The sequence below is a fragment of the Physella acuta genome, unplaced genomic scaffold (genome assembly GCF_028476545.2).
Source record: "Physella acuta isolate Inbredline_101_S28 unplaced genomic scaffold, ASM2847654v3 ptg000527l, whole genome shotgun sequence".
In the NCBI taxonomy this organism is placed as follows: domain Eukaryota; kingdom Metazoa; phylum Mollusca; class Gastropoda; family Physidae; genus Physella; species Physella acuta.
In genome coordinates this window covers 671128-689516 of record NW_026732046.1, presented here as the reverse complement: position 1 = coordinate 689516, position 18389 = coordinate 671128, and the positions used below count along the sequence as shown (strand labels likewise).

Below are 18389 nucleotides of genomic sequence, written 5' to 3'. Positions count from 1 at the left end.
ACACAGGAGCCCGTCCTGCCGGAGGAGAAGCTCTGACATCTTTGAGAACTCTGGCAGGTGTCAGGACAGGTACGAGGACAGCCAGGCGGGGACGGAGAGAGCTGGACAAAATGTGGACGGTGTCCTGCACAAAAGGGAGCCAAACAATTCCTCTGTTAGATTCAGAAACACCAAGGTCAGTCCATCAAAGTTTTTTACAATTTTGTTTTATTTATTTTTATTGCATGTTTTCTTTTTCACTTTTTAAGTTACAATCAGCTATTTTTATCAAATTTAGTAAATTTGGTGTAGTTGCCTATTAGTTTTTGTTTACCATTAATGACTCTCGTTAGCCGCATATTAATCTTATTTTCTACAAACACTATTGGAATTATTCTTTCAGGCTAAATAAGGTTTTTGGTAAAAATACTATATTATTATCACTAGTAATACAATAATAGTTAAAAGACTGATACTTTTAACCATGACAGAAAATAAATATAACAATGATTATCCTGAGCATATCTTAAATCAATACTACCCTTATAGATTTTTTAAATTGTTACAAATTCTACCAAAAATGTATTTAATTTTATGTTTGAACAATGTTGGAAAAGTAAGTAGTTTTACTATATATTTTGATCAAACACTAAAAAAATGTATTGTAAACTGTTAGAAAATGTATCAAGACTCGGTCCATTTTAAAATATTTTTTTACTTGTTAAATTTTGTGTGTAGTAACGATGATATTTGCTACTGTTGCAAATTTTTGTTTAAAAATTATTTGGCTCTAGTTTAGAAAAAAATCTGTTATAAAGTAGCAGACAACTACCATTCAACTTTTTAAATGTTATTTATTTTGTATTATTATTATATGTGCTTGTTGATTAATAATAACTAATAATAGATCACTCTAAATACTTATTTTGGTTTAAGGGGGTAGGCTTCAGAAAACACTCTAAAAATATTTTTTTTTGAATTTTTAAAATATGGTATTGTAAAAAATCTTTAAAAGCAATGCTAAATTTAACAGGATTTCACCACACAAAAAAAAAAAAATTGAAAATTTGAAGAAAAAATAGATTTCTTGCGGTTTTTCTGTTTAAAAACCTAGCAAGCTGACTCCATTATTGTTAGTAAATGAAGGACCAATATATGGCCAATATATATGTTAGTTTATGAAATTTTAGAACTCCACAAAAAGTTATTTTTTCAAGATGGCCGTCATTGCCATGGCAACCATATTTTCAAAGTACTACATAAGGCATGCAAATATTTCCCCTTAAATACCTTAACTTACACATAAACAAATAAAAAAGGCACAATATTAAGTTGTTTTTTTTTCCATTTTGTTTCTGGAGCCTAACCCTTTAAATAAAAAAAAATAAAAAAATAAAATATTTTCTTGTCTCCTTTAGCACTCTGAAGAATCCTGGTCTGAAGAAGAGGAAGGGGAGGTGAGTGATGACGAGACACCTTGTCGTCCCCCCTGCCGCCAGTCCTTCTCCACCCTGAGCTCTGAAGGTGTTTTCTCAGAGGAGGACATCAGTGACAGGTCAGGCAACCAAGATGGCAGTGGTGACAACGGTCTGCTGTCCATTGGCAGTGCAGAAAACCTGCAGGCTGAGCTGACCAAACTGACCTACATACCAGATGGTCTGTCGGACAGGGAGAAAACTGTCAAGAAGATGAAAAATAAAGTTAACTCCCCTGATAGGATGGTGGGTTGGAGATTAGTGTATAGCCATAGATATAATTGATAATTTCTGTTTGCCTTTGTTAGATTATATTTTTAAAATTTGTCTAAATTATATTAGTGATAATTGTTGTATGTCCTTATTATTTTATTACCAATATTTACATTTCTAAAACAGGTAGTATTTAGGTGGCAATGGTTCTATTGTAGATTCGTTTTCAACTTTGTTTTTAAACTCAAAATAAACTTAAATATTACAAACAATGAGTTTCTCAGTGATAAAAATTATTTTTTTTTTCCTCAGAAATCTGAGACGGACACAAGTTCTGACGAGTGTTCCGATATAACAGTGTCATCAGCTATACACAAAACTAAGTCTGTAGAGAGTAGCACCCACTGGTAGCCAGCCTCCTTCTATGTTCTTCAGTCATCTTCTCAAAGTCATCTTCTCAAAGTCATCTTGATGTCACTAGCTTCACATCATCAGTCATCCAACATGAACCATCAGCCACTCAACATTGAGTGAAGTGAGTCATTCATCTTCGCCTTGTGTAGAAGCAAGACAAATTTGTTCTACCATTTACCTCAGATAGACTAGGATCAGGGGCCAGACTGGACAGGACTTTCTGGTAGCTGTACAGGAAAGGTCAGGCTAGTTAGTTGCTGACCACACTAACTTGGGTGGGCAAGGACACAGTGAGTCAATGGTTGACACAGAGAACGGACACATTGTGGACACGTGTCAGTCCTTAACTGACATAGGACACACATCTAGTCACTAGCTAGCATATTATTTAGGACATGACTAGTTAGTTATGAAATGATGGATGAACAAACGTCTACAATTATTTCAAAATGTGTTCTGGGATTGTTGTTATTTTGCCAATGTGGGTCAGCAGAAGACTCATGGTTGAGTTGTATTATTTGCTGCAGGACAAAGCCACTGACCAGTTGACCAACTGTGTAAGTGGCCTGTCTAAAATACTTTACAAACATTTGGTTATGTGTCAGATTCTCAGTGGATATAGGAGAAGCTAAGTTGGACATTTGGAGCTAAACTTTTTCTGTGTTATTCTTCACTCTAAGGATATGAACTTTGACCTGTTGATGCTGTGTAGTTCTCTACTTCCTGGAGTTTAAATTTGTGGTGAGAGTTGTTTAACATAGAATGTTAACATTATTCATGTACTAGCTAGACATGTGAATTAACCTTACAGATGTTCTAGTTAGAACTGTGAAAGTTTTAAAGATGAGATTCACATTTTTCCCTTATCATGTTGACCTGTTTTATTCACTATAAATGTGGGGCTTGACTTGCTCTCATTCAAGTCATAGCACTTGATTATTTTACTCTCAAACTTCCTGACATGTGTTTTACATGGAGTTGTGGGACTTGTGGGTGGGACTTTTAGCAATCACATGCTGATTGTTTCTGACAGATTGTTATTTACAAAACTGCAGGATAAAAAAAACAATTTTAAATGTTTTCAAGTAAACTTGGAGGTATCACATAGATTTATCATTCATCTAAAACAGAAATTTGTAATAGATACAAGAGTTAACTTTAAATTTGTTCCCTTGAGTCATTGGCTGATACTTTTTTATTTACCCAATTCACCAAAAATCTGATTGGTTGATAATTTTAGTTTGTTTAGAGACAAAAATAATTGGCTGGGATCTTTTTAAACATACAAACCATTTGGTGATCAATTTATTTTCTCTAGTTACAAACACATATGGCTGATAGTAATCTAAGGTTTGATTCATAAATATTTCTACATAATAAAATTTAATTTGATTAGTTTTTTTTTTTAAAGAAACAGCAAAGATAGTCATTAAATTAGTAGAAACTATAAGGTAAAAATAAAATTGGTATAAATTATAATTAAATTTTATTAAACGGGATTTTGTTATCGATACCTACAGGTAATTTCCTAAATTTCAATCATATTAAAATACTTGTGTATTTGATACTTGGTCAAAGTTTTCAAAAGTTTCAGCATGTCTCACTCACATTGACTGGTCTCAATAAATAAAATATTTTAATTAGGGCTATCCTTTCTTTTTAAATTAATGGCCTGTAAACTTTTGCCTCTGTTTTGGAGGGGAAAAAGTGTTTTTGGTTTGTCTATTTGGTCAATACATAACAAGAAAAAATGTTTTAACAACTGGTTAGCATCAGACTGTATCAAACATATTTCTATTTCTAAAAATGTTAAAGATAAAGTTTATAAACAAAATAGAGAGCTTGAATTGTAAGCTTGCCTTTGTGTGTCTACAGAACTCACTTCTGTTGCATTTGAAAAGATTTATAGAATGGCATTTCTTTAGTGCACTTAGAAATAGGTCATCATAGTGGAGGATGGGAAAATCACTTTGATTTTAATGTCATACTATTTATAGCTTCTTGCCATAATTATCTGCCCCTGCATATAGTTGATCCTAAATCACTAATGTACTTGGATATTCAGTGTGTATTTGAATTGGTATTATAGTAGATTTTAAAATTGGTTTAGGTTATAAAAATGTGGTAATGATGGTATTGGGAATTTATAATTAGGGAAATGAATATTTGAATTGAAACATTTAAACTTGTGATTTAAAATTAATAGGCCCTACTGTAATTGTTTTTTGTTATTGACATTCTTTAAATAAATAATGTATAAATTTTGAGGTTAATATTTTTTTGCTATTGACATTCCTTAAATAAATAATGTGTAAATTGTGAGGTTAAATTTTTTTTTCTAGGGCTGCGCTTTTATTTTACCTGCATATCATTTTACAGTAACTTTTTTACAAAAAATACATTCCTTTTTTCAGTGTCCACATGTTAACATTTTTACTAGAGATTTGTTAACAATTTAAGACTTTTTTATAGACCTGCTTTAAAATATTTTGTGTCAGAATTAAACTTCCAAATGAATGATATACTAAAATAATTTCCATCAGAATTAAGCTTCCTTATCAATGATATACTAAAATATTTTGCATCAGAAATAAAGATGCCAGTTTTTAAAATGGTTTCCATCAATGATCTACTAAATTAATTTCAATTAGCAAGGTAAATGATATTTATTAATTATATTTGGTATAAATATTTTGAAATAATAATTAATTTAATTTGTATTCATTAATTAATTGCAAATTTACATCAATTGTAATGAATAAAACATCTTACAAAAAATATACTTTAAATCAGACATAACATGTTGGATGTTACCAAATCCATTCATCATGCACAAAAATTCCTACAGCCTATTTAATAATAATGTTTTGTTTATCATTCCTAATGATCTCAGTGCTAACAGAAATGATTTATTGTCTTATTTATTCAAAGTCTGCTCAGTACAACTTTTATTTTCCATTTGGTTGAGCTTTTTTTTCTGTTTGACTTTGTTTGCTTATCTTTCTGTTTGACTTTGTTTGCTTATCTTTCTGTTTGACTTTGTTTGCTTACCTTTCTGTTTAAAACCAGGGTTTTGTACACTCCAACAAAATAATGAATATCAAACCTTGTGGTCAAGCGTTGTACATCACAGTTGTGTCCAAGTTGTACCAGGTTCAACATCTGCCAAACTTGTCAGGTTTAACATCTGCCAAACTTGTCAGGTTTAACATCTGCCAAACTTGCTGGTTTTGCCAGGTTTAACATCTGCCAAACTTGTCAGTTGTGTCAGGTTTAACATCTGCCAAACTTGTCAGTTGTGTCAGGTTTAACAGCTGTGCTGCATGACCCTTGACCCTGCGTGTACCTCATTAGCTCACGTTTCATTGGCTCGTCATCTCTCCTAGTTTTGCTGGATAAAACAAAAGTTTCGCAGGTAGAAACTTCATCACTCTACCACATTACCTCCCTCTCTACACCCGAAGTTGCATCAGTTATTTGTGTCTTACATCGCAGGTAGAAACTTCATCACTCTACCACATTACCTCCCTCTCTACACCCAAAGTTGCATCAGTTATTTGTGTCTTACATCGCAGGTAGAAACTTCATCCCTCTACCACATTACCTCCCTCTCTACACCCAAAGTTGCATCAGTTATTTGTGTCTTACATCGCAGGTAGAAACTTCATCACTCTACCACATTACCTCCCTCTCTACACCCAAAGTTGCATCAGTTATTTGTGTCTTACATCGCAGGTAGAAACTTCATCACTCTACCACATTACCTCCCTCTCTACACCCAAAGTTGCATCAGTTATTTGTGTCTTACAATCATGAGAAAAAAGGTTACTTAAATTTGTTTGTATGATTGATAGAATCATAAGAATTAAGGCTATATACTGTAAGTGTATGATTGTTATAATCATAGGGAATATTACTTAATTTTTGTGTATGGTTGTCGCAGGCTAGAGAATAGAGGTTACATAGTTTATGTGTTACGCGTACATTCATAAAAACCTGGAACACATCATGATTGTTAACACTAAAAAAAACTATAATTATTTTTAAAAATTTTAGTGCAGTAATGATTTGAATTTAACTATTCTAATATCTATTAGAAAGTATAAAATTCAGAATTATTATTTAGAAATTTATTTATAAAATGTCTTAACAAAAATGATACAATATTATGTATCAATCTATTCCTACTTATACAATTTTAAATGTGATGCTTAAAAACATGTTCTAAGATAAAATGTAATGAATAAAAAGTTGTTAATGTAACTATACATGTTTTATGTCTCAAGACATAACACATGTATGTTAAGCTAAAGATTTATTCACACAGACATTGTGCAAATTATATTTTATTCAGACTCATTTTAAAAAGTTAACATTTCCACAGGTTAATGAAGTTTTATTGTAGCAATGCACCGAGAAGGTTACAATTTTGAGTTCCTTACTTGAATACAGGAATATTACCTTGTTATTAGTATTGATGCAGTTTACACACGTTTGTTAGGTTTGCATAAATACATTTTTGCTAAATCATAAAAGGATAAATTTCATTAGCAGAAATTAAGGGCACCAAAGCTTAAATGCTGTAAATGTGTAAATATGTAACACATCAGATATGGAAATTTTAAAATTAAAAACAAATTATGTCTTTGAAATAACCAACAAGACGGACATAGAAGTTATCTCAGAAAGAATTATTGATGAATATAAATTGATTGTTGAGTGATTCCTTGTCTCAGTCCATCCTTCAAGGACAATAAACTGTTGGCATTATAGGGCAACCTGACGTATTTAATTCACTGTCATATCATTGGTTACTTAGTCTTAAATAGATTACCTCCCATCATAGACTAACATCTATTTTACAATACATTCAACTAAAAGTATTTAAAGTTTAGGATCCATTAACATCTTATTAAATGTTAGTCTATTTGTCCATTTTATTGACATAAATGTCAGTATACTTGTCCATTTTTTCAACCAATCATGTTATGTCCATTTTTTCTTCTGCACATTTTTTTTACATATCCAATGTACATCTTGTAAATGCCATGTTATGTTGAGTACATGAAATGTAGTATACCTGACATGCGGTGTACATCTTGTGAATGACATGTGGTTGACCAGTGCATGACATGTGATGTCACCAGACTAGGACCATTGTTAAATTGATCATCTTCCTTCATCATCTCATCATCTTCGTTATCATCTTCTAATCATCTTCGTTATCATCTTCTAATCATCTTCCTTCATCATCGTCAATAACTGTTGTCTTCACCCATCCATAGTGATGCCATTATGTCCAACTACAGCTAATAAAACAATTGGATGAAAACAGTGGCTTTTTAAATTTTCTAAACAATTGTGTTTGTTACCATCAGTTCTTATAGCCTTCACATTTTTGTGTTGTGTACAAATGGAAACCAACACTCTCAGGGGTTGAACTTTGTTCTACAGAAAGGTTGACATCAAATAAAAGTTAAATATATTGTATTCATTAGATATGCTTAAAAATATTTAGTATAACAGGGTGAACATAAAGTTATTGTTAGAGCTTATAAAGTTTCTTATTATAAACGAAACAAAACAACACAGTTTTGATCACATATAAACAACTTCAAATTACAATGAGTAACCAAATATAATGGCATATTGGCTGTTGTTATAGAAATTCATTAATACAAGATACCTTACCAGATTTACTACCGGGAAATAAATCAGTTATAAAGCATGGGCTTCATATTACATAACAGAATTTATTTCTTCTTAAATACAAATGATGATTTCACAATCTGAAATCAGCGTTTGTCAAGAGGAAGTTGGCTTTTAACCTAATTAATTACTATTTAATTACAAATTAAGTGGAAATTTCTGATAGTTTAAATAACTGTACATTGAATAATCATTTTATTTTATTCTTTTTTTGTTTATTTAAACCTAAACTTTGGACTGGTGTAAACGTACTTGATCGGTCCTTAAATAAATTATAAAAAGGGACGTAACTGTTGATTACTTCCTTTATCAAAGAATTATTTTGATTGTCTCTCTTTGACCAGCAGAAAAAGCGAATATTTTAAAGTTTACAACAAACGAACTAAGGTTTAATTTGTAGCTATATAAATTCTAGCTCGTATTGTCGTTTTATTGACTTCGTTTTACCTTTCATTTAAAAAGAGTTATATTATAAACGTTTATATAAATATATACATACATATATATATATATATATATATATATATATATATATATAAATATATATATATATATATATATATATATATATATATATATATATATATATATATATATATATATATATATATATATATATATATATATATAAACGTTATATATATAAACGTTATATATATATATATATATATATATATATATATATATATATATATATACTGCTTAAACCTAAACTGTGTACCCATATGAACCTACGAATAACATTAGCAGTCAAGCGTTAAATTGTAAAGCAAGATAACTGCTGATTACTTTCTTTATCAAATAAATTGTCTTTTAGATGGATACATTAAAAATAATTGCAAATAATTAAACGCGTCACTTCAAAAGTAAAAATATTAACAACGAATGAGAGATTCTTTGTCTCTAATCCATTTCTTTAAGCAAATACTGTAGATCTTCATTACAATACAGCGTTCAAATGAGATTCTTTGTCTCTAATGCATTTCTTTAAGCAAATGCTGTAGATCTTCATTATAATACATTTTGTAACATAATCTGAGGAATGTTGCCTGGAGTTCATTAGAGCAATAAATTAGCGTCAGTTAATTGGGTAAACCAAACTTATCAACAGCGTTCAAATGAAAATCTTCATAAAACGTGTAATCAATTGACACACGTTTCGTAATCGCTATTTACTGACTACTCCGACACACACCTTTGTTTTAAGTTTAAGAACATCAAGAGGTGTCTTGTAGTGGGTCAGTCGACAACGCCCGTAACAAATCTACAGAAACGTCTTGTCATGTGCCCATGTAAACATATTTAGATATATTGACATTTCATACACATAAAGTGATTGACAGTGACGTTAGCAAATTAATATATAAATTAATAAATCCCAGAGGAAATGTATCCAGAATGAATTCCTGAAACCGGAATGTTGTTTTTTTAAATAGAGGCGTGTTTATATAGATATGAAATAAGTTGCCTTGTTTATACACCCCACCCCCCTCAGTATTGAAGATGATATCTATAACAAAACTAAACAACTTGATATTTTGTGTTTGCACGAAATATGGGATTGCAATTGAAGGGCTCAGTGGAAAAAGTACTTAATTGTATTTTGAGAGTTTTGAGAAAAATGAGTGCAAAGTTTTTAAATTGTTATTGAAATACCAAAACAGCTGATGCAGAGTATTCAAATTAAGCTACTTCGGTACTTTTTCCATGGCCCAAATTTACAGGGATGGTTAAGGGGAGGTAGTCAAATAATTTACCGGTCTTAACTCATTTTTTTAAAAATGTAACTTAAGTACTTTTTCTACTGAGCCCTTCAATTGTACTAGTTTGCACTGGCTGAACAAGATTTGTAAATATATCGTTGTATTTTATAAGCCCGGCGCAGGGGTGAACTCGGAAAAAAATAATTCAATTTAGTAAATACTTTAGAAAGGATAGTATTAGATACACCGTTTAAATAAAATCATTTAATAAATTATTTTGTTATTGATTTTAGAGTTGGCCAGGAATTAAAATAGATGATAAAACATTTGAAATATGGCGTTTTGGGAATTTTCTACACTTTGATATTTTTTTTTACCACACAAATGCTGAAGGAATTGAATTTTACTTGTCAATGTCCAGGTTTTACAAAATTAACAAGTCAGCTAATCAGCCATAACATCAGCTAATCAGCCATAACATATAAACAACAAACTCTGTTAGCTCGTACACTTATGTTCGCAGCTACAAACTTGACTGCCGACATTAAGTCTCAGCTACAAACTTGACTGCCGACATTAAGTCTCAGCTACAAACTTGACTGCCGACATTAAGTCTCAGCTACAAAATTGACTGCCGACATTAAGTCTCAGCTACAAACTTGACTGCCGACATTAAGTCTCAGCTACAAACTTGACTGCCGACATTAAGTCTCAGCTACAAACTTGACTGCCGACATTAAGTGCAAACTTGACTGCCGACATTTAGTACAGACTTGACTGCCGACATTAAGTCTCAGCTACAAATTTGACTGCCGATATTAAGTACAAACTTGACTGCCGACATTACGTACAAACTTGACTGCCGACATTAAGTCTCAGCTACAAACTTGACTGCCAACATTATATCTCAGCTACAAACTTGACTGCCGACATTAAGTCTCAGCTACAAACTTGACTGCCGACATTAAGTACAAACTTGACTGCCGAAATTACGTACAAACTTGACTGCCGACATTAAGTCTCAGCTACAAACTTGACTGCCGACATTATATCTAAGTTACAAACTTGACTGCCGACATTAAATCTCAGCTACAAACTTGACGGCCGACATTAAGTACAAACTTGACTGCCGACATTAAGTACAAACTTGACTGCCGACATTAAGTACAAACTTGACTGCCAACATTAAGTACAAACTTGACTGCAGACATTAAGTGCAAACTTGACTGCCGACATTAAGTACAAACTTGACTGCCGACATTAAGTCTCAGTTACAAACTTGACTGCCGACATTAAATACAAACTTGACTGCCGACATTAAGTACAAACTTGACTGCCGACATTATATCTCAGCTACAAACTTGACCGCCGACATTAAGTCTCAGCTACAAACTTGACTGCAAACATTAAGTACAAACTTGACTTCCGACATTAAGTACAAACTTGACCGCCGACATTAAGTCTCAGCTACAAACTTGACTGCCGACATTACGTACATACTTGACTGCCGACATTTAGTACAAACTTGACTACCGACATCAAGTACAAACTTGACTGCCGACAATAAGTCTCAGCTACAAACTTGACTGCCTACATTATATCTCAGCTACAATTTTGTCTGCCGACATTAACTCTCAACTACAAACTTGACTGCCGACATTAAGTACAAACTTGACTACCGACATCAAGTACAAACTTGACTGCCGACAATAAGTCTCAGCTACAAACTTGACAGCCTACATTATATCTTAGCTACAAACTTGACTGCCGACATTAAGTCTCAGTTACAAACTTGACTGCCGACATTAAGTACAAACTTGACTGCCGACGTTATATCTCAGCTACAAACTTGACTGCCGATATTAAGTCTCAGCTACAAACTTGACTGCCGACATTTAGTACAAACTTGACTGCCGACATTAAGTCTCAGCTACTAACTTGACTGCCGACATTAAGTACAAACTTGACTGCCGACATTAAGTACAAACTTGACTGCCGACAGTAAGTACAACCTTACCTGCTGACATAAAGTACAAACTTGACTGCCGACATTACGTACAAACTTGACTGCCGACAATAAGTCTCAGCTACAAACTTGACTGCCGACATTAAGTACAATCTTGACTGCCGACATTAAGTACAAACTTGACTGCCGACATTAAGTCTCAGCAACAAACATGACTGCCGACATTAAGTGCAAACTTGACTGCCGACATCAAGTACAAACTTGACTGCCGACATTAAGTCTCAGCTACAAACTTGACTGCCTACATTATATCTCAGCTACAACCTTGATTGCCGACATTAAGTCTCAGTTACAAACTTGACTGCCGACATTAAGTACAAACTTGACTGCCGACATTAAGTGCAAACTTGACTGCCGACATTAAGTACAATTTTGACTGCCGACATTAAGTACAAACTTGACTGCCGACCTTACGTACATACTTGACTGCCGACATTTAGTACAAACTTGACTGCCGACATTAAGTCTCAGCTACAAACTTGACTGCCGACATTAAGTACAAACTTGACTGCCGACATTAAGTACAAACTTGACTGCCGACATTAAGTCTCAGCTACAAACTTGACTGCCGACATTAAGTACCAACTTGACTGCCGACATTAAGTACAAACTTGACTGCCGACATAATATCTCAGCTACAAACATGACTGCCGACAAAAAGTCTCAGCTACAAACTTGACTGCCGACATTAAGTCTCAGCTACAAAATTGACTGCCGACATTAAGTCTCAGCTACAAACTTGACTGCCGACATTAAGTCTCAGCTACAAACTTGACTGCCGACATTAAGTCTCAGCTACAAACTTGACTGCCGACATTAAGTCTCAGCTACAAACTTGACTGCCGACATTAATTTTTAGCTACAAACTTGACTGCCGACATTAAGTCTCAGCTACAAACTTGACTGCCGACATTAAGTACAAACTTGACTGCCGACATTAAGTACAAACTTGACTGCCGACATTAAGTACAAACTTGACTGCCGACATTAAGTACAAACTTGACTGCCGACATTAAGTACAAACTTGACTGCAGACATTAAGTGCAAACTTGACTGCCGACATTAAGTACAAACTTGACTGCCGACATTAAGTCTCAGTTACAAACTTGACTGCCTACATTATATCTTAGCTACAAACTTGACTGCCGACATTAAGTCTCAGTTACAAACTTGACTGCCGACATTAAGTACAAACTGCCGACGTTATATCTCAGCTACAAACTTGACTGCCGATATTAAGTCTCAGCTACAAACTTGACTGCCGACATTTAGTACAAACTTGACTGCCGACATTAAGTCTCAGCTACAAACTTGACTGCCGACATTAAGTCTTAGCTACAAACTTGACTGCCGACATTAAGTCTCAGCTACAAACTTGACTGCCGACATTAAGTACAAACTTGACTGCCGACATTAAGTACAAACTTGACTGCCGACATTAAGTACAAACTTGACTGCCGACATTAAGTACAAACTTGACTGCCGACATTAAGTACAAACTTGACTGCCGACATTAAGTACAAACTTGACTGCCGACATTAAGTACAAACTTGACTGTCGACATTAAGTACAAACTTGACTGCCGACATTAAGTACAAACTTGACTGCCGACATTAAGTACAAACTTGACTGCCGACATTAAGTACAAACTTGACTGCCGACATTAAGTCTCAGCTACAAACTTGACTGCCGACATTAAGTACAAACTTGACTGCCGACATTAAGTACAAACTTGACTGCCGACATTAAGTCTCAGCTACAAACTTGACTGCCGACATTAAGTGCAAACTTGACTGCCGACATTTAGTACAAACTTGACTGCCGACATTAAGTCTCAGCTACAAATTTGACTGCCGATATTAAGTACAAACTTGACTGCCGACATTACGTACAAACTTGACTGCCGACATTTAGTCTCAGCTACAAACTTGACTGCCAACATTATATCTCAGCTACAAACTTGACTGCCGACATTAAGTCTCAGCTACAAACTTGACTGCCGACATTAAGTACAAACTTGACTGCCGAAATTACGTACAAACTTGACTGCCGACATTAAGTCTCAGCTACAAACTTGACTGCCGACATTATATCTACGCTACAAACCTGACTGCCGACAATAAATCTCAGCTACAAACTTGACTGCCGACATTAAGTACAAACTTGACTGCCGACATTAAGTACAAACTTGACTGCCGACATTAAGTACAAACTTGACTGCCGACATTAAGTACAAACTTGACTGCCGACATTAAGTACAAACTTGACTGCCTACATTATATCTCAGCTACAATTTAGACTGCCGACATTAACTCTCAACTACAAACTTGACTGCCGACATTAAGTACAAACTTGACTACCGACATCAAGTACAAACTTGACTGCCGACAATAAGTCTCAGCTACAAACTTGACTTCCTACATTATATCTTAGCTACAAACTTGACTGCCGACATTAAGTCTCAGTTACAAACTTGACTGCCGACATTAAGTACAAACTGCCGACGTTATATCTCAGCTACAAACTTGACTGCCGATATTAAGTCTCAGCTACAAACTTGACTGCCGACATTTAGTACAAACTTGACTGCCGACATTAAGTCTCAGCTACAAACTTGACTGCCGACATTAAGTACAAACTTGACTGCCGACATTAAGAACAAACTTGACTGCCGACATTAAGTACAACCTTACCTGCTGACATAAAGTACAAACTTGACTGCCGACATTACGTACAAACTTGACTGCCGACAATAAGTCTCAGCTACAAACTTGACTGCCGACATTAAGTACAAACTTGACTGCCGACATTAAGTACAAACTTGACTGAGGACAATAAGTATCAGCAACAAACATGACTGCCGACATTAAGTGCAAACTTGACTGCCGACATCAAGTACAAACTTGACTGCCGACAATAAGTCTCAGCTACAAACTTGACTGCCTACATTATATCTCAGCTACAACCTTGATTGCCGACATTAAGTCTCAGTTACAAACTTGACTGCCGACATTAAGTACAAACTTGACTGCCGACATTAAGTGCAAACTTGACTGCCGACATTAAGTACAATTTTGACTGCCGACATTAAGTACAAACTTGACTGCCGACCTTACGTACATACTTGACTGCCGACATTTAGTACAAACTTGACTGCCGACATTAAGTCTCAGCTACAAACTTGACTGCCGACATTAAGTACAAACTTGACTGCCGACATTAAGTACAAACTTGACTGCCGACATTAAGTCTCAGCTACAAACTTGACTGCCGACATTAAGTACCAACTTGACTGCCGACATTAAGTACAAACTTGACTGCCGACATTATATCTCAGCTACAAACATGACTGCCGACAATAAGTCTCAGCTACAAACTTGACTGCCGACATTAAGTCACAGTTACAAACTTGACTTCCGACATTAAGTACAACCTTACCTGCTGACATTAAGAACAAACTTGACTACCGACATTAAGTCTCAGCTACAAACTTGACTGCCGACATTAAGTCTCAGCTACAAACTTGACTGCCGACATTAAGTACAAACTTGACTGCCGACATTAAGTCTCAGCTACAAACTTGACTGCCGACATTAAGTACAAACTTGACTGCCGACATTAAGTACAAACTTGACTGCCGACATTAAGTCTCAGCTACAAACTTGACTGCCGACATTAAGTACAAACTTGACTGCCGACATTAAGTACAAACTTGACTGCCGACATTAAGTACAACCTTACCTGCTGACATAAAGTACAAACTTGACTGCCGACATTACGTACAAACTTGACTGCCGACAATAAGTCTCAGCTACAAACTTGACTGCCGACATTAAGTACAAACTTGACTGTCGACATTAAGTTCAAACTTGACTGCCGACATTAAGTCTCAGCAACAAACATGACTGCCGACATTAAGTGCAAACTTGACTGCCGACATCAAGTACAAACTTGACTGCCGACAATAAGTCTCAGCTACAAACTTGACTGCCTACATTATATCTCAGCTACAACCTTGATTGCCGACATTAAGTCTCAGTTACAAACTTGACTGCCGACATTAAGTACAAACTTGACTGCCGACATTAAGTACAAACTTGACTGCCGACATTAAGTACAAACTTGACTGCCGACATTAAGTACAAACTTGACTGTCGACATTAAGTACAAACTTGACTGCCGACATTACGTACAAACTTGACTGCCGACATTAAGTACAAACTTGACTGCCGACATTAAGTACAAACTTGACTGCCGACATTAAGTCTCAGCTACAAACTTGACTGCCGACATTAAGTACAAACTTGACTGCCGACATTAAGTACAAACTTGACTGCCGACATTAAGTCTCAGCTACAAACTTGACTGCCGACATTAAGTGCAAACTTGACTGCCGACATTTAGTACAAACTTGACTGCCGACATTAAGTCTCAGCTACAAACTTGACTGCCGACATTAAGTACAAACTTGACTGCCGAAATTACGTACAAACTTGACTGCCGACATTAAGTCTCAGCTACAAACTTGACTGCCGACATTATATCTACGCTACAAACTTGACTGCCGACAATAAATCTCAGCTACAAACTTGACTGCCGACATTAAGTACAAACTTGACTGCCGACATTAAGTACAAACTTGACTGCCGACATTAAGTACAAACTTGACTGCCGACATTAAGTACAAACTTGACTGCCGACATTAAGTACAAACTTGACTGCCGACATTAAGTACAAACTTGACTGCAGACATTAAGTGCAAACTTGACTGCCGACATTAAGTACAAACTTGACTGCCGACATTAAGTCTCAGTTACAAACTTGACTGCCGACATTAAATACAAACTTGACTGCCGACATTAAGTACAAACTTGACTGCCGACATTATATCTCAGCTACAAACTTGACCGCCGACATTAAGTCTCAGCTACAAACTTGACTGCAGACATTAAGTACAAACTTGACTTCCGACATTAAGTACAAACTTGACAGCCGACATTAAGTCTCAGCTACAAACTTGACTGCCGACATTACGTACATACTTGACTGCCGACATTTAGTACAATCTTGACTACCGACATCAAGTACTAACTTGACTGCCGACAATAAGTCTCAGCTACAAACTTGACTGCCTACATTATATCTCAGCTACAATTTAGACTGCCGACATTAACTCTCAACTACAAACTTGACTGCCGACATTAAGTACAAACTTGACTACCTACATCAAGTACAAACTTGACTGCCGACAATAAGTCTCAGCTACAAACTTGACTGCCTACATTATATCTTAGCTACAAACTTGACTGCCGACATTAAGTCTCAGTTACAAACTTGACTGCCGACATTAAGTACAAACTGCCGACGTTATATCTCAGCTACAAACTTGACTGCCGATATTAAGTCTCAGCTACAAACTTGACTGCCGACATTTAGTACAAACTTGACTGCCGACATTAACTCTCAGCTACAAACTTGACTGCCGACATTAAGTACAAACTTGACTGCCGACATTAAGTACAAACTTGACTGCCGACATTAAGTACAACCTTACCTGCTGACATAAAGTACAAACTTGACTGCCGACATTACGTACAAACTTGACTGCCGACAATAAGTCTCAGCTACAAACTTGACTGCCGACATTAAGTACAAACTTGACTGCCGACATTAAGTACAAACTTGACTGCCGACATTAAGTCTCAGCAACAAACATGACTGCCGACATTAAGTGCAAACTTGACTGCCGACATCAAGTACAAACTTGACTGCCGACAATAAGTCTCAGCTACAAACTTGACTGCCTACATTATATCTCAGCTACAACCTTGATTGCCGACATTAGGTCTCAGTTACAAACTTGACTGCCGACATTAAGTACAAACTTGACTGCCGACATTAAGTACAAACTTGACTGCCGACATTAAGTACAATTTTGACTGCCGACATTAAGTACAAACTTGACTGCCGACCTTACGTACATACTTGACTGCCGACATTTAGTACAAACTTGACTGCCGACATTAAGTCTCAGCTACAAACTTGACTGCCGACATTAAGTACAAACTTGACTGCCGACATTAAGTACAAACTTGACTGCCGACATTAAGTCTCAGCTACAAACTTGACTGCCGACATTAAGTACCAACTTGACTGCCGACATTAAGTACAAACTTGACTGCCGACATTATATCTCAGCTACAAACATGACTGCCGACAATAAGTCTCAGCTACAAACTTGACTGCCGACATTAAGTCACAGTTACAAACTTGACTTCCGACATTAAGTACAACCTTACCTGCTGACATTAAGAACAAACTTGACTACCGACATTAAGTCTCAGCTACAAACTTGACTGCCGACATTAAGTCTCAGCTACAAACTTGACTGCCGACATTAAGTACAAACTTGACTGCCGACATTAAGTCTCAGCTACAAACTTGACTGCCGACATTAAGTACAAACTTGACTGCCGACATTAAGTACAAACTTGACTGCCGACATTAATTCTCAGCTACAAACTTGACTGCCGACTTCTTCTTCTTCTTCTTCGTTCTTAATTATTAGTGTTGAAGGGGATCGAGATTTATCTGCCAGTGGGTTTGAACTCGAGACTTTGTTCGAATTTATCAACCATGAGCTTTTCTGCCGACTCGACCACGCCTCCAACACAATTAAGCGTTACGTGTCAACTGGTTATGCGCCATCGAGGCCATTGACTCCGATTTCAGCCTGCTTTTCTTTTATGGATTTGCTTCCATAGCCTTTGTCCAACCAAGATCAAACTACAAGGCAGCAGTTGTTTAATTTTGGAGTTGTCTCTCCTAGAAGAGTGGCTGTCCCCAGCTAACGAGCCTCATCTGCCCGAG

At 35.5% G+C, this 18389-nt stretch overlaps 1 protein-coding gene across 1 annotated transcript in view; it reads left to right on the top strand.

Moving 5' to 3' along the window:
* Positions 1 to 2530: 2530 nt before the first annotated feature.
* The window catches only part of LOC131945144 (mitogen-activated protein kinase kinase kinase 13-like), a 38442-nt gene continuing 22583 nt past the window's right edge, over positions 2531 to 18389 (top strand). Inside the window, 2 exon segments of the mRNA XM_059306150.1 lie at positions 2531 to 2638; positions 5151 to 5284. Of these exon segments, the coding sequence (XP_059162133.1) occupies positions 2531 to 2638; positions 5151 to 5284 (242 nt within the window).